The following is a 22,736-nucleotide window of genomic DNA, read 5'->3' on the forward strand; positions in this document are numbered from 1 at the left end:
AAAAAACCCCAAAGCTTGAATCAGAACTCAAAATGGAAAACACTAATTTAAATTACCTTACTTACTGAATTTTCCACAGATTATCAGAAAAAAATTACTTATACATTTCTCCAAAAACAATGTAATAGGAAATATACTAATAAAGTAATTACTTTCACAACCAAATCAGAAGCCAAGACTTCCTTGGTCCCCTGGATCTTTGCTCCGACTTCTCTGTAATGGTCATCAGAGAATTTAGAACCTTCTCCAGCACCAGATTCCACCACAACATTGAAGCCTTGCTTAACCAAGGCTTGAACTCCAGCCGGTGACAGAGCCACTCTCTTCTCATTCTCAAATATCTCCTTGGGGACACCCACAGTCAGTTGTTTATATGGAATTCCTGTAAGAGTGGCAGATAAGACAGCATTAGTTGTACTAAACATTAATTAACTGGTATAAGGGACACTCTTCAATGTTGTACAGACACATGCAAACACATGTCACAGTTAGCAATTCTCTCTCCTGAGGAGGAAGCAGAATGCTATTTTCTAGGAACATCATTTACATTTCCTTAAATTACACCATCTTCCTAGAGATCCTTGTTTTCTCAGCGATCAGCAAGTGAACACAATGAGCCACACAAGCAGTAACAAGTGTTTGGTGCAGTTCATACTCATTGTCGTTTACACAGCTCTGATTGTGTAACTGGCATTATGATTTACACAATACCTGGTGTACTTTAAATGCTGCCTCAGGCCAGAATTTAAATCGCTTTCTAGTCACTTCCAGGTTATTGTGAAGAAAGAAATAAATGAGCTTGAACAGTGGAACTGCATTTTAACTGAATATGTTTGTAATGCATATCAAATTATGCCAAATTATTGAATGCAACATACTTACCACAAAAGGACACTGAAAGGTATAACTACATCAATAAGGTACTCTAAAAGTTGCCACCGAAATGAGAAATGTGAAGTAGTTGAAGAATAAATGAATATCCAGCTACTAGTTTCTACAAAGAATTTATCATCAAAGTTATTTACTTGTCTTAACTTGTTCAAAGCTCCACTAAGTAACACCAGGAAACTGCTGAAGCTGAAATTTATGTTTTAGTTAAAGTTTTCAAATTACAAACATCGAACTTAATTTGAGTACAGTTTGGGGGCTTTCAGTCTTGTATCTGAGAGATAAACTTCTCTGATCCAAACAAGTGTTTAAATACATTATTTATGAATACACAGGCTTCTACACAAGTAGAATAATCACACATAAAACTATTACATTACTTTAATTACACTGACAGCATGCAGTCCAACATATAGGCTGTATCCTGTACCAGCTTTCACTTACATCTATCCAGAATTTAAACCTGGATTGTGACATTACTATGCAAGACATTTACACCACATGAATATTAATAAACTATAATTTGCGCAATCTAAGCAGTCACTCATATTAATGATCAAGCAACAGCAACAACAAAACCCACCAAAGAAACCACAAACCTAAAAAAAGGGAGAAAGTGGATGAGCGGCTTGTTTAAAATTACATATCTCTTTTTAAATTGTCCAACAGTACTGTGTATTGTGCTACAAAATATTGTACGAAGCAAAGAATGCAAATTTTAGGAAGGCCTCCTTTTGACTTTCAGATAGAAATAAGTAAAAAAAAGCTAAAAACACACTACAATATAAGAGCTTTGAGGAACTAGATTTAGATTTAAAATACTAAAATAAATTATCTGTGAAATTGAACGTGGATTACAACGTGCCTAAAGTTGGCAATCTGAAAATGTTTTTGGTTAGAAATTTTCAAGCTACTGTCAACTTACTATGTTCTGAAAAACCAGTACAGAGCTGCTAAGAACGGGTACTTAAATACCTATTTCTCAGCCTACTAACACACTAATAAAAATACTAACACATCCAACAAGACAGAATGACAGCTCACCAGACAAAGAAGTTCATTACTTCTAATTGCTGCACCAGTGGAGGTTTTACTGAACCACAGGAAGTTCAGGTTGGACATCAGAAAGAACTTCTTCGCTGAAAGGATGGTTAAGCACTGGAATGGGTTGCTAAAGGAAGTGGTCAAGCCACCATCCCTGGAGGTGCTCAGGAAACGACTGGATGTAGCACTTAGCGCTATGGCTTACTTGACAAGGTGGTGTTCAGTCAAAGGTTGGACTTGATCTTAGAGGTCTTCTCCAACCTTAAAGATTCTATGATTCAAATTACTTCTACTTTTTTTTTTAATCTTTGCCTTTGAAATCTAATAAAATGGTAACAAATAATTTAAAGATAGAAGTGTTGTGATGTTTTATATGTTGCAGAACATCTGAAATATTTTAATCACAAGACAACACTCAGATTCAGAAACACATACATTCATAGAACATAAAGCCAAAACAGGAGCAAGAATGCACATCTAAAACAACAGATCCACAAAGGTAACAGAGCTTTGCAATGATTTGTTCCACCAGCATACATCAAATCTAAGCATCACCGTGCAACTCAGGCCATACCCACCACAGCAGCACTAACCACTTGTTACCAGCTGTGGTAACTGTTGCTGTCACTCAAATTACTCTTGTCATTTGAAGAGACTTTTCTCCTCATCTCTTCTAATTACTACACAATAAAGTACTGCTTCTGATTTTCACTAAATCAGCTTGGTGGAAATGAGCTCTCTTGTCTTTTAGAAGCAGGAATGAAACCTAGAAGATTGAAATTTGTTAGGATAACAGAGACCAACCAGAATTTCAGAGAGGAAGCAGCTGTAGGGTAGGATAGGATAGGATGCAAAACACTTTTCAAAAAGCACTGAGAGAAGTTAAGAACTAAAGTCCTACTTTCTCTTTCTCCTTTTGGAAGTTTGTGTAGGACAAGAAAGCCAAAGGGGAGGAAAGGAAGGGGAAAACGTGGGGGAAAATAGGGGAAGGGAAAAACAAGGGGAAAGGAGGAAGGAAAAAAGGGAGGGGAAAACATGGGGGAAAATAGGGGAAGGGAAAAACAAAGGGAAAGGAGGAAGGAAAAAAGGGAGGGGAAAACATGGGGGAAAATAGGGGAAGGAATAAATTATAGCATAAAGGAAATAGATAACTGCAAATTTAAAGGTACAAAGACATTTGACTAAAGCTTTTATTTTTCTCAAGCAAATTTTCTATAGCTCCTAAGGTTCAAATGACAACAGATGCTTCTAATTTCCTTTTGCTCATCTGCTTCTGTGTGAAGTATCAGAATAGAAGAGTAAATGGCTAGGAGTAAAAGGACAGAAATATACATTCACTAGATGCCAGATATGTTTCCTCATTCCTCACTTCCTTCTTTATTGGTACATCTTGCATGCAATAAAAATAAGTACAACTTTTTTTCAGATAGAAAGTATTTGCACCTTATTTAGTAAACAGAATGATCACAGACCAGCACTGAGGAACATGCCCTTCTCAGAGCTTTATGAGCTCAAATCCAAGATAAATATCCAACAAGTCTCATTTGCCTACCTACCTTTCTTCTCTATCCCACTACCAGAACTCCAGCAATCCATAAATATAAAAGCAAATGAATACATAAGCAAACTGTCAGTTTGCCAGCTTTTAGCTAGAGTAGGTATCGGACATTTTTCAAGTACACTGCCCCGAGCCTCCACATGATTCAGCACCAAAATGGAGCAGATATCTACAGCTCAAAAACAAAGATCTATCTTAAAACTGCAGTACAGGTCTTGGGAAGAAAGGGTTAAAAAGTGGAACACTGGCACAGAGGATTGCAAAGCTCCCTTTCAGCTGGAAATAACTCTTGATAAGCCTATGTGAACAGCAGGTCTGTGATGATTTACTGGTGCCAGTGTCCCTGCTTGCTTTCCTCTGCCCAGGTGCTGCTTCAGCAATACCCTGTTAGCAAAGTAATGGAAATAAATTATAAATTTACCCTTTGGATTCTAGACATGACTTTATGGCTGTCCCACCTGCCTGTCTGTGCTGACATACGCAACAGCTTATGATCAATATTTGAGCTGGAAGAAGCTTTGTGATTAACACAGATTTGGTTTGTTGGTTTTGGATTCAGCAATTTCATCAAAGTCGATAGTTTTGAAAGGTTGAAAACTAGGGTTATAAACTTAGGACCTTGATTTAGTTTTTATTTTTGAGGAAGCCCATCTGCTATCCCTGTCAGGGGTTCAAAGTCACGTTAGAATGTGAAGCCTACAAATTGTCTCTCTAATCCTTCAAGTCAGGTAATCTCTTTAAGTACTGCCTTGAGTATGTTTTAGTGCTGCTTTACGACATCATGGACATCTTCCAAATACTGAGTGATATTACATACCTGGAGCACCTTTTTGACTCATTAAGTTTTTAAATATATTGAGTAGAAGATACACAGTACTTAGATTCTCCCACTATCAGAAGTAGAATCATTACATTTTACAGGTCTTGGAATATACATTCCAGTGAAATGCTCTGGCATATACATAACTTAGAACTTCAAAAAACTAGCAAGAAGGCACTCTCTCATTCCCTTACTACAATCCTAACTGTGTAATGCAGACATTGTCAAATTTCAAGTAAACAAAACTATAACTGTGACTTTCTCCACGTAACTTCTATCGACAAGAATCTTAGAGAAGATTATAAGTCAAAAGTAGCAGGAAATACAGTCTCTTGATCTCCTTAACCTGACTTTGGAAATTAGTCTGCAACAAAACAGGATCAACCAATAGAAAGTGACTTAGGGAAAAGATAAAGGAGAGGTTTTGACTATATGCCACATGTTCTGGGATTGAAAACAGGATGCCTATTTTTAGTGTTACTCTAATAACCTTTAAACAAACCATCTCACCTGTCCTGGAGATGAGGACATATTCCGAAGAACAGCAATATGACGTTGGCAAAAAGAAAAAAAACGATACAGAAGATTAAACGAACACCTGATCCCTCCTATTACATAAATAAGGATTTTTTTAAAAAGGGAAATTAAAGGAGAATATTTCTTTGTTTATAAATAAAATAAAGCTTACCTAGAAAACTAATTAAAAATGAACTGCTACAGGTTTAGAAAAAAGCAGGAAAATTTAAGAAATAAGCCTAGAAATAAAAAGGATATTTAAAATCCCAAAATAGAGAGGGATAAAAGTCATAGACCTGTAGGACAAACTAATGTGGGAGTATACTGGGAAGCTCAGTCACTCCACATGCACGTTTCCCAGGGCTTCAGAAAGTTTTGTCTCTGTTTCTGAAGTAACTGGTCCTAGTGACTACCTGGCACAGATTATGGGAATACTTGTTTACATCTGTATGAAAGTTCCTATAGTTCTATTAAGCAAGTAGCAGCATAATAGCTGGCAGTAAGAAAATTATCCATGCTCCAAGTTCACTTTTCAGCTGACTCTGTATCTCCATATTTCTTCTCCTCAAGCAGCTATTGCTCTTTCACATAACATAGCCTGGATGGAATGAAAGCTAACCTGACTAATAACCACAGCCTTAAGAAGAATCACTGTGACACTATTCTTTTCAGAAAATTTACTCTTCTTACTAATACAGTGATTTTACCAAGTGTTACAATAATCAAAGCTAATTTCTGAAAGACTAAAACATAGTTCTTTTGAATCTGTTCCATTTTGATTCAAGAGCACTTAAAAAGTAAATATAAGCAATAGCCCTGCTTCTAATTTGTCATTAAATTGCTGTTTTCTCCTTGATTTGTCCTCTGCCAAATGACAAATCACATGTTACCAAAGCATACTACAAGGACAGCTTAATTATCAACCAAAAGACTACCAAACTTGTAATTCTCCACATTAAATAACTGCATTTCATGAATATTATTAATCCTTACATAAGGGCTTCCACACAACAGATTTGACAGGGCAGCACTGAGCATTAAACATGACACTAATCAGAATTCTCCATCCTTGTGGGAAAATTTTTCAAAAGTTATTCTTAAAAATGAGAAAATTCACACACACAGAGTAGCATACCAATTTCAATAAAACAGAAGAGACTCTTTAGTTTCATGATGAAATTTGTGGTCAAAGCCAAATACAAAATTGATTCCAAACTCAAAAAAGGACACTTACCTGGGGTATTTGGAAAAGAACTTTGAACCTAGATTCCTATGTTCCAGTTTATGCTCCCAACCAAGGGACAATCTGCCATATGAAGACTGACAGATGTCTCTTTCATTCTGATATTTAACATGGAAAAAAAATTGAGAGCGTCTCAAATCTATCACAGACATTCTGGTTTCAGCACATAACTGCGATACAGATTTATCAGAAGCCCTCAGAGTAAAGAAACTTCCCCTCATGACATTTCTTCGGAATTTCCAAAATCTTCAGTCACCAAGTTGAAAGGACCACAAAATGCACCATTTTCTGTTAGTACTGCCACAAATTCTACACAACACAGGCTTCTCTGAACTACTACATGTTACTTTTGTGTCATGTTTTCACTACCAGACACTTCTGTTTCCAGCAGCACTACTTTCCTCACACTCTCAAGTACCTATTGCAGTTACCTACTGTGTACATTTGGAAGAATCAAATCTCATGTGCGCAATCAGTCCAACTCTCCACATTAATTTTTTGCAAAGACTAAGATCCTACATCTGCACAGAAGCAGGGTCTCTGCAAGGGACACACAACCCATTCAGTAATAATGGGCAATAATGGGCATTAAATCTGCACTAGGGTCTTCTTCAGTCTTCCTTCCAACTCTTAGGTTATATACAGTACAGAATAGAGAAAAAAATTGTCAATTCTGATCTTCATGTACCAGGCTCATAGCAGAAACTGGAAATGAGTGCCTCCTTTCCCAGTTTTTTTTTTCTGAAAATACCAGAATTTGTCCATTATCTGCCGAAATGCAATTTTTTGCAAATACACTAACAAACCCTACACGTGAAGATACATATCAATAGTTTTTCAAAGTGATACAATGTGTTTCCTAAAAAAAGTTAAGAGGTTTTTTTAAGATCGGATAATAATGTCTACATATACTCATGCCAGCAGATGTCGTCTTTGTGAGGTCCGTATTTTCTCACATGCATGCAAATAGCTGCACTACCAAAACTACTTAGGAACTCAAAAAGCATTTATTTAAATACTTCCTTCAAGCAAGGAAAGTATTAGCAGGAGCTCAAACCCTCTAACCACAAAACCTACGTGGATCCAAAGTATTCATAATAAACACAAACACCTTCTGCGTAAGCCCTATAAAGCCAGACTAAAATTGTGCTGCAACTGACTCAAGTACGCTGCTGACATGATTTAAGAGTGTTCTTTCTATTTTAAGTCTTTTCTGTACTAATGCAGATCTGAAAGAAAGAAAAAAGAAAGAAACCATTTAAATTCATGTTTTAAAATAAAACATTGCTTACAGTCCTTTAATCAATTTACCTGGCTTTGGAGCTGCCTGAGACCCAAGCACCTGGTGGGTTCTAAACATTCGCAAGCAAAGCACCTTTGCAGAATGCGCCTTCGACGGGAGCACATTGCCAAAAACAGGAGCTGAGCATCCACCCACAGCAACACGCAGAAGGCTCGCCATTGCACCCAGACCTCACAACAAATTCCTTGCCACGTATGGAACCCCTACAGCAAATGTGAAAACAAATCAAGAGTTATTAATGACACTGCACAGAAGGCATGTAAACGCAGCAGGTTTAGAACCAGTCGACTGCCAGTAGCCACGAGACAATCATTCCTCACCACCTTTATCTTTCAGGCTAGAAAAAAAAACCACTTTTTTTTTTTCCAAATTAAGTAAGACAGCTCTTAACCAAAGCAACTGGCGTGACCAGCCGCGACCCGGGATCGCATTTCTGCGACTCAAGGCCATTTTCTCTTTACACCGCCGCTTTAAAAAGGGAACTTTGGTACGGGAAAAGCGCGGCGCCCCAAGGCACCAAACAAACGACTCCAATCCGTGCCACAGCTCCCTCAGGAGTCACCCAGGATGGGACACTGCTTGGGAGGCGCAGCAGAGCACGCACTCGGGGCGGGACACCCCGGGCTGCGGCCAGGGGAGCCGGGAATGCGCCCTTCGCCCGGAATCCCGCCGAGCCCCCCAGCAGCGGGCTCTTTTCTCTCCCGTCACTATTCATAGCCCGCGGGCACCGAATGACCTTGGGCGGGCGGCTCGTCCCCTCCATGCACTGTCCCCGCTCGGGGGACACCGCGCAGCCGCCACCTCCCCGCTCCCGGGGGCCCCTTCCCGGACCACCTGCCTTCTCCCGTACGTCCATCCCGCCACGCTCGCTCGCTCCCTCCCTCCCCCGCGACAGCGTGGCACCGCTGTATCTTCTCCCCAACAGCGGCTGGCCCCCACACGCACCAGGAGAATAAGGCGGTGCCGGCGCAGCCCCTCACGACGCAGCGCACACGCCCCGCACGGAGCCCCGCACACGCTCCTCCCGTAGCCCCGCACCAAGCCCGCACAGCCCCGCTCCACGGGCCTCCACAGAGAGCTCCGCGCACCGCCGCACTCGCGCACCGCCGCACTCGCGCACCGCCGCACTCACGCACCGCCGCAGCCCCGCACGACGCCGCGCGCACACCCGCGGTGCCGCCGCCGCGGCTCCCACCGACCTTGGGGCGGGGCGGGGGCGGACCCGTGCCCGCCAACCCGGAAGGACTGTGGGGCACGCGGGGGTCGGGCGGTCGCGTCACGCGGCGTCTGAGGGGCGGCGGCGCGGAGCTGCCGCGGTGCTGGCCGAGCCTGCGGCGCCGGCGGTGGCAGAGCGGGATAAGCGTGCCCGGCTGGCCGCGGCGCAGGTCGGGGCTGGCGAGGAGACGTGCCGAAACGCGCGTGTTGGACGTGGGGCTAACGCCATAGCACGTAAGTGGTGTCCTCTTCGTTATTGTTACTTCTTAAAATGCGCGATAAAGCAGCGAGGTGTCGGAGTGGTAGGCGCAGTTCGGGAACAGAAAACGCGGAGCTGTGTCATCTTTGGGCATTAGGAGGAAATTCTTCACAGAAAGGGTGGTTTGATATTGGGGTGGTGCAGTCGCCGTCCCTGGGGGTGTTTAAGGAAGGGCTGGACGTGGCACTCAGTGCCATGGTCTGATTGTCGTTGGGATGTTCCGTCATAGGCTGGACTCGATGACCTCAGCGGTATTTTCCAACTTAATCGATTCTGTGATTCTATAGCTGTTGAAATAATACATGGCTGGATGAAAAGTACATGGGGTTGGAGAGGCAGTTCCAGAGGACAGCCAGCCACGCTGCCCATTGCCTCCATGCATTGTCTTCACACAGTCCCGCATATGTTGTCTCACTTCACATGATCTGTGGGTTCCGTGTATGAGGCGTATTTTGTTTTGCTTGTTGTTTTTTTTAATTTACTGAAGTCTGTGTAGCTGCTCATGCAAACTACATGTTGCTGGAGATGACACAGCTTCCAGACTTGTAAACGGTGAAGTAAATGGTGCAAGTGAAGTAAAGCACTGAAAACATGAGAGTTACCCTGAAAATAATTAATAGGATTTTCTACTAATAAACGTTCATTACTTTTGGGCTTTTTAATAAGCTTGTGTGAAATCTGTAAAGCTTTAGAGCTACAGATTATGCCTGTGGTTTATGTTTTGGGCTCAATGACGACTGACTCCTACAAAAACATGCCTTATCAGTATGGTAGCGATTGGAATAATTCCGGCTAGTAACAATAGATTACAGTTCAAAAGCTAGAGCCTGCCCTCTCCTTTTTTTCTAATTAGAAATACATTATCAGCATTAAAAAAAAGTAGACCAAATAAAAATGCCTGTCTTATGAATAGTGACAAGGTTACGGTGTGCGACTTCTTGGCACCAGGCACTGAAGGTGTGTATGGATTTAGTTCTTAGCTACATTTTAAATTATTTGGTAGTACACTTAGGACAAAGCAAGTATCTCCTAGTGACTGCCTAGAAGTGTTCATAATTGTATTTGGTGAAAGTTTTAATACAGTCATTGGGTGCTTAGGTAAGGTCTGTCTACTTTAGTGATCTCAGGGGTTCTGCTGTGTGGCCTCCAAGGCTTGAAGTAATTCACAGGACTTCAGCTACTCAGTCCAAAACCTTCTAAGCATAATGTTAAGCAATCTAAAGGGGTGTACTGTTGAGGGCAGTATTTGGGGCTTGTTATTTTGGAATTAACTACCTGATTATTTTTCTAAATTTTGTTTTAGGTGTCTACACTGGGGAGAGGAAATTGGGTTCCCAACCAAACTCAACAGTGTTCATGCAAACTTAAGTAGTGCATCTCTAAGAAAAATATGGATTTGGGATCACATTCCACTTTAAATGGTAAGCAGTTGCCAAACGGTTATTAAATTAATATAACATAAAATGTCTGCTATGTGAAAAGAATTCACATTTATGTCCAAAGGTGAAAACTTGTCTTGTTCCATAACTTAAGGCACTCAGTTCCTCTTAGGTGTAAACTTTAAAAAATGAGATTTGCTAACTTGAAAGATTGGCATATTCAAAATTGGCATATTCTCCATTAGAATATAATGATGGAGATTTTAATTTTTCTTCACATCAATGTAAGCTTTTCATTCTCCTCCTGGCAAGGCAAAATCTACAGATGTGGACAGAGACAATATAGGCATTAAAACTGGTGCTGGTAACACAAGAACACTGAATATTTTTAATGGAGAAATTTAGTAGCTAATTTGTGATCTTTAAAGAATTGGTAATGCTGCTTAAATTAGTTTTTGACAATGGTTTACACAAGTGAAGTATTATAATGGTTTTTTAAGACTCATTCAAAACATCCTGCATTGGCTCACATTCCAGTTGCAGAGTATAGATTTATTAGTTTACCATTCTATATTTCCAGAAGGGTTGCCTAGGAACAGTTTCCCCATGAGCCTCATTAATTTTAACTTGTGACACCTTTAATGTCTGGCCATCTTTTTATCTTGGCAAAAATCAGTCCAATTCATGCCTTGGGGAGCTAACAAATATTTTATACCCTGCCCCTCCCCTGTTAATAATTGAAAATGGTAACATGTAATAATAAACCCAATAGGAACCTGACTTCTAAAGACACCATTTTACAATCCAATTGGATTTTTTTAAATACAAGACAGCACTATTGTAATATTTTAATAATGTTTCATACATACTCACCTATTTTTTTCACCCCTTCATAGTGGTGAACAGAGCGGGAACCAGTGCCACACAATCTTTGGATTTTTTTTGTGACAGGAACAAGTGGCAAGGACAGCACAGACCAGATTGTTCAGGGAGACAAAATATAAACTCCCTCAGCATGATCAGCTGAGGTGGATTTGTGGCACACCAGATTACACTTGCCCCCCCCATCTTGAAAGCTGATTGTGATACAGAGTTTGCAAAACAATGAGAGAAAGACTTTGGAATGAAATTGAAGAAGAGTAGATTAATTAAATTGTAAATGGATATGTGAGTTGAACCGTTCTCAGTTTATGTAATAATATTAGGAAAAATGCATTACATGAACCATGTTCTTCAGTTGGTTCCTACTGGTGTGGAAGGTGGTTGTTAAACATTAAATCAGAAGAGCATTTGTTATCACAGCATGCATAAATTATAAATGAAAATATCTTTTTTCTGAACCACCATCGTTTCATTAAATAGCCCTAACCGTACACTAATATGGTCGTGTTGGAGGCTTATCTTTATGGGGTTAAATTTAAAATTTCGCCTGTAGCTTTTCCATCCCTCTCTGGTGTAAACATCTGTGTATGCACAGCGTGGCGTGATGCACCTGTGGCTGCAGGTCTCTCCTGTTGTAGCTGAAGCCTTGGCCATGCCACGGTCACCTCGCCCCGCTCGTTACCGTGGAGATGCAGTCGCAGGGAATACGGTGCCTTTGGAAACGCTGTTTCCAGGCTGCCGCGGCTCGGGGCGGGCGCGGCCATCGCGACGCTGCGCGGGGTGAAACCGAAAGTGCGGGGCCGGGGCGGCCCCGCGTTCCGCCCGCCTCCCGCGGCCGGCCCGCCCCGCTCCGCTCCGCGGCGCCCCTCCCTCCCATGAGCGCCCGAGCCGCCCGGCCTCAGCATGTCCGAGAGTTTCAACCGAGCGCCGGGTGCCGGCCGGGGCCGCGGGTGCGGCGCGCCGGAGAGCGGCGGCGGGGCCCGGCCCGCGGGCAGCGCGTCCCGCGGCTCGGGCTCGGCTGAGGAGCAGCAGCACCAGCCGGGCGGCCTCTTCCCGCAGCAGGAACCATTGCGGCCTCCGAAGACGGCGCCCCTGGGCACCGGGATGGCAGGTACGGGCTGCTCTCCCCGCTCTTTCTTTTCGCGGGGCACCTGCGCAGCTCCCCGCCCGCCGCAGGGGCACCGGCACCCGCCCTCGGGAGCGTGGTCTTGTTCCCGGGTGTGCGATGCGGGCACCGCGCTGAGGCCGGGTCAGCCTGGTGAGCCCTGGGGCCGGCGGACACCTGGGTGACTAGGGAGGGGTAAGAGGAACAAAACCAAAGAGAATCATGTGATGCACTGTGCAGTCAGCTCAGCACCTGCTGACCGATGCCCAGCCTGTCCCTCAGCAGCCATTGACAACTCCTGGCCAACTCCCCCCCTGGTTTATATACTGAACGTCACATTCAGTGGTACGGATTATCCCTTTGACCAGTTCAGGTCAGCTGTCCAGTCTTTGCTGCCTCCCTGCTTCTTGGGATTTCCCATGCTCACCATCACAGCATGGGAAACCCATGTTATCAACACTTGCCTCATACTGAATCCAAAACACAGTGCTGTACTAGCTAGCAAGAAGAAAATTAACTCTATCCCAGCTGAAACCAGCATACTAGATTATGGACCTGGACCAGGTAAAGGATGTTGTATTGCAGCTGCTTGCAATACTCTCTGTCCTTTCCCCTTTTTTGTGCTCCCACATCTGAGTGTACTTTTTTATCCATCTGTTAATCTGACTGCAGATGGTCTCAGCCTTCCTCCACTGAAGAATTCCAGTCTCTTTGCAAAAAAATAAACCCAACCCAACAGTAACACAAAGCAATGTTTGTTGGTCAGCTTTTTCAGGTAGGTATCAGGTTCTGTTTTCAATAAGCTTATGAGCTAGTCTGTAAAGAGTGGTTTGGAAAATAGTGTTTTAAAAACACTTCAGTTGGATGTTGTGGCACATGGTATATAAGAACAGGAATAGCCAAGTGTCCTTTCAGCATTTTGTTGAAAATAAGTGTTGGTCAAAATCAGTCATGTCTGTCATTTATTGACCTTCCAAATGTATCTTGTATCTGTATCTGAAATCAATGAAAAATCACAGGATAATCAGATAAGCAGATTTACTAGTTGCATAGGTTAACTTAGATAATGTGTTTACATGGAAAATAAGGTTTTTTCCCCTTCTTCCGTTTTTTTTTTTGTTCATCTGCACAAGACCACTGTTTACTTTCCATCATGTAGAAAGACATGTGGAGTGTGCTTAAATGAATATCCACACCTAAGAATAAGCAAAAAAACCTATGTATTTAAAGGAAGTATATTTATACAAAAAACATAATTTAAGTTTAATATATATATATTTTCTGTGTTTACTCTGTGTGAATACATACTAATTTAATGATTTTTAAGACAAGCTGTTAACAAAAATTTTTCAGAACACCTGCAAAGGACGGGAATTCCATCTGGATCTCAAGACAAAGTTTCAGTTCTTGATTCTGGACCAGAAATGACTGAACCTCAGTTAGCTGTGGATCCTGTAGCAACATCAAACTTGTCTGCTAAAGCACCTGAATTTTATCCATCAGGTTACAACCAGAACTTCAATCAGAATTTTACAGTGAGTGTTTTAACTTCTTTAGTATGAGCCAATTTACTTGTATTCAAATTAATAATATTTTCTTGAAATCTTTTATGTCAGATAATTTGAATTCTGTATTTGCTAAAGTATTGCAAATATTCTGAATATAACCTCCAGAGTTGCAGCCAGGATGCTAAGTGATATTGAGTGAATATTATGATGTACATGAGCACCTCTGCTGTGAAATATTTTGCCAAAGTTTGTTGCAGATAACCATATTCCTTTTTGACTACACATTGCATTAGTTGCATTCAGTATGAGAGTAAGCTGGTTTTTTGGTGACTACCTCTGTTGTAGTTACATCTATACTGCATTTTAAATGAAAGCGTAGCTTCACTCTTATTCAGAATTCACAGGGAGAGAAAGCTTGAACTTTAGGTTCTCTGAGCGCAGGCTTTGCCTTTCCTGAATTTCCTGCGCCACAGGTACCATTCCTCATGACTGCCTAAGCTAGTGTAGCATCATGTGTCATCAGTGGTGTTGTATCACCAAAGGGCAAAAAAAGTTAACAGTTACCTACCAACACACCTAGTAAGAAATGTATTTCCAGCCAGACTCAGATCAGTTTGTAATGCATCGTGTAGTAAAAGCAGGTACTTCTGTTTTCTGCTCCATTGTCTTCCATGTTACTGCTTCAGTAACTCTACTCCAGGGAAGATGTCTGTGAATTCTTGGTATATCCTTTTGTTATGCAAACAGTCAGACTATGGTACTATATCTAAACAGATGGGAACTTTTACAATTACAATCAAGTGATTAAAAAAAAGAAAAGAGGGATACTGAGTCAAATTGATTTTTTGATAACTGGTAGAAAAACACCTCATTTGAATGCTGAATATGGTGGTTTGGTATTCTGAAGTCTTTTCCTCACCAGTAAAATTGATGTTACCTTAGTGTTACCCACTTTGCCTGTTTACTGAATGTAATTACTGTCCTATATAATAAACCCCACAGCCAATACACAATATCGAACTGTTAATGCCAGTGTGAACGTGTTTTGGTGAATTGATAATCTAGGAAAAAAAATAACTGCTTTGCCCCAGCACTGTTACATGTTTTCTATAAATAAAATGTTTCAGTTTCAAGACAAAGAAAAAACCCAAACAACCTTTCCAATAGCATACATAGCGCACTCTTAAAACTGCAAAGTTTCAATGCCAACAATGTTGCTTTTCAGCTGTTTTGCAAAAACACACAAGCATGTGGGAGTGCCTGGTTGCTATGTTGTTGGAATATGCTATGAATGTGACTCATCTATTAATAAACTACCTCTGAAAATGTTAGCAAAACTTAATGCAGGGACTTTAATCTAATTAGAATATGATACACTGTGGTGGTTTGACCAGGAAGAAGTGGGAATTCTGGGATGCTGTGGTCAAACCAATGGGTGCTCGGATTTTGATATTGGCACCTGGTGTGGCCAGTGGCATTTGGACACACCTCCGAGAACACACAGGGGTTAAAAGCAGAGCTGCGGGGCTGGGAGGCTTTCTTGGGACTTTGAGGCAGAGGTCGGATCTCCCTTCCCCCGTCCAGCTGCTGCTGCTGTGCAGGGGAGGGGCAGCCATGTGGTAGGCCTGGGGCTGGACAGAGATGGGGGGTGAGGAGGCCCGCAGCCACCCCCCTACCCCCCCCACCCCCCCCCCCGCCCAGGAGAGAGAGAGGGAGAGCCGGCGACGACGGAATGTGATAGCAGCCGGCCAAGGAAGAGAAGGGGGGGAGTGCAGCGAGAAGGTGCGGGCCGGAGCGGCAGCGAGTGTGGGAGTGCCGGAGCTCTGGGACAGGCAGAGACTGAAATTTTTAACCCTTTTTCTTACATGATTGAGACCTTGCAAAAATGCTGATCCTCCTCAGAGCTGAATAAGAAGAAAGATAGGAAATGAGATAACCAAGAACTAGGCCCGAGGGACGTGGAGAAGACTGGCTGAGTGGGGAGAGATGATTGGAGTGGCCTTTTGGCTGGACTTTTCCTGTGTGGCCATAGACTGAACCATTTTTTTCCTGTGACACAGAGACTGCATTTAGGGGGAGGCAGTGCCTCAGAACCAGGAGGGTTCAGTGTGGGGACCCCTCGGCCCCATGGGGTGGAAAAAAATGGGGGGGACAGATGTCCCAAAGGAGAGACTGTGCCTTTTTTGGAGTGAGACAAGGCATCCTTGAAAGACAACCCTAGAAGCAGCTCTGGTCCAGGCACAGTGGTGAGAGCACTGGGCATGAAAGGGAGATGTCACCATGGCAAAGGACTTTCTGGGAGGTGCTGAGTGACATGGAAGCACACGAGGTTTCAACGTGTTTGCAGGGGAAGCCTATGGGGCAAGAAGGACTCCTCTCCTCTTGATGTACTGAAGATTGAGTATTCTAAAGGGTGGTGCCAGACTGGGCAGTTGGTGATTTGGGGGAATGAATCGGATTGGGAAATTTTGGTGGTGGGGAGGAGGAAAGTGTTTTTGGTAAGGTTTTCAATTTTTTTCCCTTATAGTTTTTTTCTTCTTTTCTTGTAGTTTAGGTAATAAAGTTTTCTTTATTTCTAAGCTGGAGCCTGCTTTGCTTTTTCCTGGTCACATCTCACAGCAGACACCAGGGAGAGAGTATTCTCATGGGGGCACTGGCTCTGTGCCAGGCCCAAACCATGCCATACACATAAAGCAGTGGTATTTTTCTTTCATTCTTCACTATTAGAAAATCTGTTGTTTTTTTAGTTTAGTATCTGAAGTAATTTTATATACTGGGCTCACTTGTCATAAAAATAAAAAATTTAGCACACTTTACAGTTACACTGATTTTGAGCATGAGTTTCAAAATTTGAATCAAAACAAAGTTTTGAGATACTTCTTTTTTTACTTTAATTAGTACTTAATAGGTTCCATTTGTAAAGATTCCTGAATTTTTAGATCTGAAATATTGTATTTCTGTCATGAAATGCACAGTTGTTTTGCAATAGCAAAATAACATTTATTATTTTAAAAATAGTGTTAATTTCTTGTTTGACTATGCACCATTATAATTATTGTGTCTGTCCATGTAACATTTGCTATTAAGTCAGTTAATTTCCAGTCTTTCCAGTTTTTGATGCTCAAAACTATCAATTACCTGTGAAGATGGTTTAAGGAGTACAGCTTATAAGGTTTTGTAGAATTTTCAGAAAAACTTTACTGGGACTTTGAAGAAAGGCCTCCATGGAATTCTCTATTTTCATACATAGTCTGACCCATAGAAATTGTAGTTGTCTGCTGCAGAGCTAGCAACTAGATAGGTTTGAATTGCCAGTAGGAAACACCTGGTTTGTTCCTTGGAATGGCTGTATGATAATAATATGGCTGTCACTCCATCAGATGGGCATAATGATATTCTTACTTCATAGCTTTAGAAATGAGGTTTTTGTTGTTTTAGGGTTCCACAATCCTTCCCTCCCACTTTTTTCTTTTTTAACTTCTGTAATTTCAATCAGAAGACCAAGCATGAGAGTGCCACTTAACCTCATTCAGCATGAATAGAGGTTTTTAGTTTTGAACTTGGATTTGCAATAACTTTATTGGAAACTTGTTGAGTTCATTTAACTAAAAGGACAAAAAGCTTGTTCCTAAGAAATCTGAAGAAAAATCAGTAAGTTGTTTTAGTGACTAAGTTCATATGTGGAAATATGAATTTAGTAGATAAAGGAAAACAGCAATCAGTATATATTAAGAAACTGAGTAAGAGCAGATTTGTCTCATGAATCTTTGCTATAGACTTTATCTTTTTGTATATCAGAGGAGTTCTAGTACCTATTTAGCTTTCTACCCTTCTGTATGTAAACTCATGAACTGACATAAAAGATGAGGAAAACCTATAATCTTTTCATCAGTTACTCTTTTGTTGTGAATAATCCAGGACCCCATGCTATAGCTATCAAAGATTAGAGAAAGAAATTGGAGCACTGACTTAATGGAGTAATTATTAAAATTAAGAGAAAATCTCTAGTTTACTTTTGTGGCTTTAAATTATAACTTTGTAGTGATGTGTAATCTTACAGGTTTCTGTTAGCCAACTCCTCTTGAAAAATAATCAAGAGCCATTTGCTTTGTTTTCCTTGGGTTCATACATTGCGTGGTTCTATGTTTATGTTAAATTTTAAAATCTGACAATGAGATGTGCAAGTACTTTATTTCTAGAAGCTAAATTTAATTGGATTTTAAGAAATCAATTATAAATAATTTTAATAAAGTTGTATATTTCTGAATTTCCAAAGTACTCATTTTTCTCTCCCATTTGTTCAGTTCCCTGAAACCTAGACTTTTGAAGTTGCATATATAGTACATGTAGATGAATATAGTGCAGAGTTTAATTCTGTGTTTAGCCTCATAATTATAAACTGAAGATAAGAGTATACAACAGGGACACTAGTATACCAAATGGCACGTGGGATCCCTTACAACACAAGGATGTTCTCTAAGACTGGATTCTTGCCAAGTGAGTGTGAGAGGACAATACCTTCCTCTCTGCTGAAGGAGGACCTTGTAACAATCTGATGGCTGTCAGAAGGAGCAGCTTCTTTTACTAGCTACAGCAATTGCATGCTCTGCAGCCTGGCTGCAGAGTTTTTTGGAGAGATGCTAGTTCAGCTGTATGTGATTCAGCTGCAGTAGCTGCACAGTAATAGTTCTGTGGAACAAACTAGTTTTAATTTTATTGTACAGAACTCCTACTGGCCTATTTGAAATTGCCTTATAAATGTTGATTTTCTTTAGTGAAGCAGAGTATGTAGCAAGTCATACATAGGCCTGTTAGCCTTTTTGGATTTGTAAGCTCCAAGCCATTAGAATCATAGAAAACTTTAGCTTAGAAAGGACCTTTGAAGTGCCCATGCTCCAATCCTCAGGTTGTCAAAGGCTTTATGTAGTAATAATTTTCCTTTATTTCCATAAACCCATATTTTTTTTTCATGTTTCTGGTGGGCAACATTAAGTTATTTAGCATTTAGTGTTACTAACTGGCATATCTTCTAGATAAATATATTATACCTCTGTTACACTGATGTATGTCCCACCTCACTAACTTACGACATGTCTGAAGGATTTTGGAAAGTCTGCTTTTTTACCCACACATTCTTCACAAGTCATGCAATAAATATCAGGATGTGATTTTCAACAATGTGTATCTTGTCTTTCTCATAGCTCATGCCCAGCAAGAAATTTTTCACAGATCCATATTGCTTCTCAGTAGAGAAGAGATAAGCATTTAGAAGACAAAGAAATTAAAAATCCCTATTAAGGGAGTAGAAGGGGAGGGGGACAATATCGTTACAAACCTTGTCAATATATTTATGTACATTAAGTAAAGAAAAAGTGCTTTATTTTAGCTCAGCTTTGCCGTGGATACCCTTTAAGCATTTTTAAATGGTGGAACAGTTGAGAATTCTCATTTTCTTTACATTACTCTTATGTCTTGAATTGCCAATTGTAAGTCATATTTTTAGAAGTGCCACTTCAGGCTCCTGCTTGCTTTTCTGAAATATATGAGGTGATTTACACAGCCTGTTGTGTAGTGTGACAAAGTTATTTATTTGGACTGTGTTACTACTAGTGACATCACGAAGGATGCTACTTTCTTTTCTATTCTCTTGATATACCTGCATTATAATCATCTGGAGCAGTGTTGACTTAGGTACTCTCACAAGGATTCATTTCTGAACATACAAAAATTCTGTTTCATCAGTGGGAGCATAAATATCAATAAAGTGGTACTGGGTAGCCCCTCCTCTGTTTAGAGAGCAGTTGTGTTTACTGTCTTGTCTGGTTTTAAACCTCAGTAGCTGTAAATTAATGCAATTCAATTTGAATAGCTTCATTTCATGCCTCGTAATCTTTAATCTTTTGCCAAGAGATAAAAATACTCTGACTTTAAAATAGCAGTTTTCCTCATTATACTTCTTACATGGGAACAATACTATGTATTTATTGTATTTCTCTAATTACTCTTAACTTCTGCATATTTTTGGAGCACTATACACACTATCTAAGCCCAAAATACTTTGTTTCAAATTTTGCCTTCTTTTTACTTCTATGGTTCATAAATCCACAGTACAGTACCAGGAATGGGTGTTGAGCCTCAGTTTGGTAGTTCTACCCTTAACAGATAAACTTGGTTTGTTAGTTAATCTTGTAACCAACTTGGGAAACTTATTTCTTTTTAATCCATTTTTCATGTATTTTACTGGGAGACCCTAATGTCTGTAAAAATACTTTGCCTGGTTCTTAAGGTGATTGGAGGTTTCTGAAGTCTGTACTCCAGGAGGTGTTGGAGGTCTATGCTCTGTAAAAATGTTGAAGTGAACTGTGTAGTCCAGTATACAGAGACTCAAAACTCAGGGCTGTATGGTTATTTCTGGAGACAGAAGGTGTAACAATTCTGCAAGGTTGTTTTTAAGGAGTTGGCATATTCTTTCACTTCTACAGGATTCTTCCTTTGAAGATAGATGTGATGGCTATCTGACTCTGGCAGAATATGTACAAGACTTCCTAAATCACCTCACGGAACAGCCAGGTTGTTTTGAAACAGAAATAGAACAGTTTGCTGAAACACTGAATGGCTGGGTTATTGCAGATGAAGCTTTACAAGAGCTTGTTGAACTCATATATCAGCAGGTAATGTATTACAAGATGTACATTATGCCTCAGTTACCCAGTGTCCAAGATAGGCATTCCAGTATTTGTTACATTATTGTATCAATGTAGTAATTTAATGATTGATATTTTTCCCTTTTAGACTGAAATATATAGGGAAGGATTTTGCTCAGTAAATTGAAATGGTAGCTCAGATTTCGGATGCCTAAATTGTATATGTTTTCCCAGTTTACTGTTTCCTTTGTTCTATGTTTGTTTCTCCTGGGTAACATACTACAATTGAAATTATGCTACTTAATTAAAGTATTTTTATTTTTGTTAGTAAAGATTGAAGAAACTTATACAATATTGTACACTTTTATTATCTTGTGCAAAAAAAAAATCTTCATAGTCCTAAGACACTTTTAATTCCTAGGTATTTAAAAAAATTAAATTCATACCTACTGTGCACACCATCTTTTGGGAAATACCTCCTTTCTGCCAGGCTTTTTCTTTATTTGAAATATACCTATTTCAGAACAGCATAACTGGAGAAAAGGAAAGCTCCTGTAAGGGTAGCTAGGTCCAGCCCCATTCATGGCCATGGAAATGAGGACAGAGACCTTGAGCTGAACTCTGCACTAATTGAGGGAGCCATTGGAAAGAACAGCTTAATATGTGTTGCTTAGCAAATGAGCTGCTGTTACTGTCTTTTGGGCTCGCTGCAGAAAAGGAAGCCATGCTTCTGGCTGGCTCTTCATAATTTGTTGTTATCCCAACAAACCTTTCATAGGTTTGTTGCTCACAAGTTCTAACTTGAATAAAAGTAAGAAAGCAGACTTTCACTTAAGTGAAGATACCTGCAGAATATTTTAATCTGGTGTATGTAGAAGTGGAATGACTGGTTGGCCATTGTACAGAACTGTAGAATCTCAGGTTTCTCATTATTATACAGAATTAATGCAAATTTAATTGAGATCAGTTTAGTTAGACATGATGATCACCTGTGCTGCATTAGGCAGCATCATTTTACCCTTCTTTATTTGAACCCACAGAGCATAATTTATTGGAACGGAAAAAAGAGGATTTTATGCTATTTTTAACTTCCTGTATTTTAAATACACTGACTTGCATTTAATAGAAGTCTTTAATGTTACCTCTTCCTCTCTGTCCCCCTTTAAAAGCAAAGCATTGGGGTTCACTGTGACTTCCTCAGCTCAGAAGTTCAACGTTAGTCTGAAAATTTTACATGAAAAAGTTACATGAAAAATAAATCTTAATGCTGAAAAGCTGTGTTAGTATCCACAAGCATCTGATTTTAGATATCTTATGTATCAGGCTAGCATAGTGTCTAAGCAAAGCCAACTATACTTATTATTTTTCTTTCTTGAGCAGAGACTCAAGCATTTGTCTCCTGTTTTTTTCATAAAACAATTAAAATTGCTGTAACTTATAAGCATCTGCTTCAGTGATACAAATTTGACCCAACTAACTAGATTTACAGATGCTAGGTTTGTAAAGGAAATTACTGATATGTAATAAACCCATGTCCTGTAGGGTCTTCCCATCACTTCTATGTAAGGTATCTTAGCCTGTCTATAAATCGTAATTATATACTTATCGTCTTATTTATGTCTGAACAGAGTGAAGTGATAGTTCTTTTGTGACAGTCTTCCAAAAGTTGGACACTGAATTCATAGTTTAAGAACCTTTACTGTTGTCTAGTTAATGCAGTGGATTGTTCCTGTTAGAGCAACTACAGTTTCCCAAGATATGTATTGGTAGATTAGCCTTCATGCTTAGATTGTGACTTTTTTGAATTGGAGACAAAGTGGTATTACCAGCAATAATTGTTACAATAATATGATTTTGCAGTGTAATGATTGATTATTAGGAAGATATTTTTTTTGTCTGTGTGTGCTACACCAGATCATAATACCTAAAATTTAGTTATTTCAATGTTTGGTGCAACCACAAGTACAGACCAACTTAATAAGGAAGATAATGTTTAAAAAATACAACTGAGATTTGAAGAATTTGTGTATGTGTTTGGATGTTAAACTTTTTGTTTGCTGGGGGTTTGTTGGGTTGGAGTTTTTTTTGTTAGGAAAAAGTATTGAAAAGGCTCACTTTATAAAAAAAGGGGTACCTTTTCTAGTCAGAGCAACTGATTGAACCACAGCATCAAAGTCTTTTTAGGTAGTTCACATGCCCCTTACTGGAAAGTGAATTCCATTTGTCTATCTTAATTACTTAAACTTGTTGTATTTTCCAGAGACACTTAATTTTTTTTTCCAGCAACTCTATGCACATAGAAGAATTATGTCTTTTTCTCTACCTCTGAGAGCTAGCTAGGTATAATTGCATTAGCAAGACTTTTTTTCCAG

The 22,736-nt window shown here is 40.1% G+C and overlaps 2 protein-coding genes across 6 annotated transcripts in view; one reads left to right on the top strand and one right to left on the bottom strand.

The window, feature by feature from the left end:
• Window positions 1-8,571, bottom strand: part of NNT (nicotinamide nucleotide transhydrogenase) — a 42,894-nt gene extending 34,323 nt beyond the window's left edge. The window contains exons 1-3 of one of the 3 annotated variants that reach the window (XM_059491845.1): window positions 8,509-8,571; window positions 7,381-7,575; window positions 153-382 (exon numbers count right to left, since the gene is read on the bottom strand). In XM_059491845.1, the coding sequence (XP_059347828.1) occupies window positions 153-382; window positions 7,381-7,531 (381 nt within the window). In that variant the 5' untranslated portion in view covers window positions 7,532-7,575; window positions 8,509-8,571. The other 2 variants (XM_059491847.1, XM_059491844.1) reach the window with 2 other exon arrangements.
• Window positions 8,572-8,628: 57 nt separating this feature from the next.
• PAIP1 (poly(A) binding protein interacting protein 1) overlaps window positions 8,629-22,736 on the top strand; it is a 28,472-nt gene continuing 14,364 nt past the window's right edge. Inside the window, exons 1-4 of one of the 3 annotated variants that reach the window (XM_059492578.1) lie at window positions 8,629-8,821; window positions 10,150-10,267; window positions 13,566-13,747; window positions 20,203-20,391. In XM_059492578.1, coding sequence (XP_059348561.1) covers window positions 10,237-10,267; window positions 13,566-13,747; window positions 20,203-20,391 — 402 coding nt within the window. In that variant the 5' untranslated portion in view covers window positions 8,629-8,821; window positions 10,150-10,236. Of the gene's footprint in view, window positions 8,822-10,149; window positions 10,268-11,988; window positions 12,219-12,784; window positions 12,988-13,565; window positions 13,748-20,202; window positions 20,392-22,736 lie in introns of those variants that run through there. The other 2 variants (XM_059492577.1, XM_059492579.1) reach the window with 2 other exon arrangements.

Source organism: Ammospiza nelsoni, chromosome Z (assembly GCF_027579445.1).
Source record: "Ammospiza nelsoni isolate bAmmNel1 chromosome Z, bAmmNel1.pri, whole genome shotgun sequence".
NCBI classification, from domain to species: domain Eukaryota; kingdom Metazoa; phylum Chordata; class Aves; order Passeriformes; family Passerellidae; genus Ammospiza; species Ammospiza nelsoni.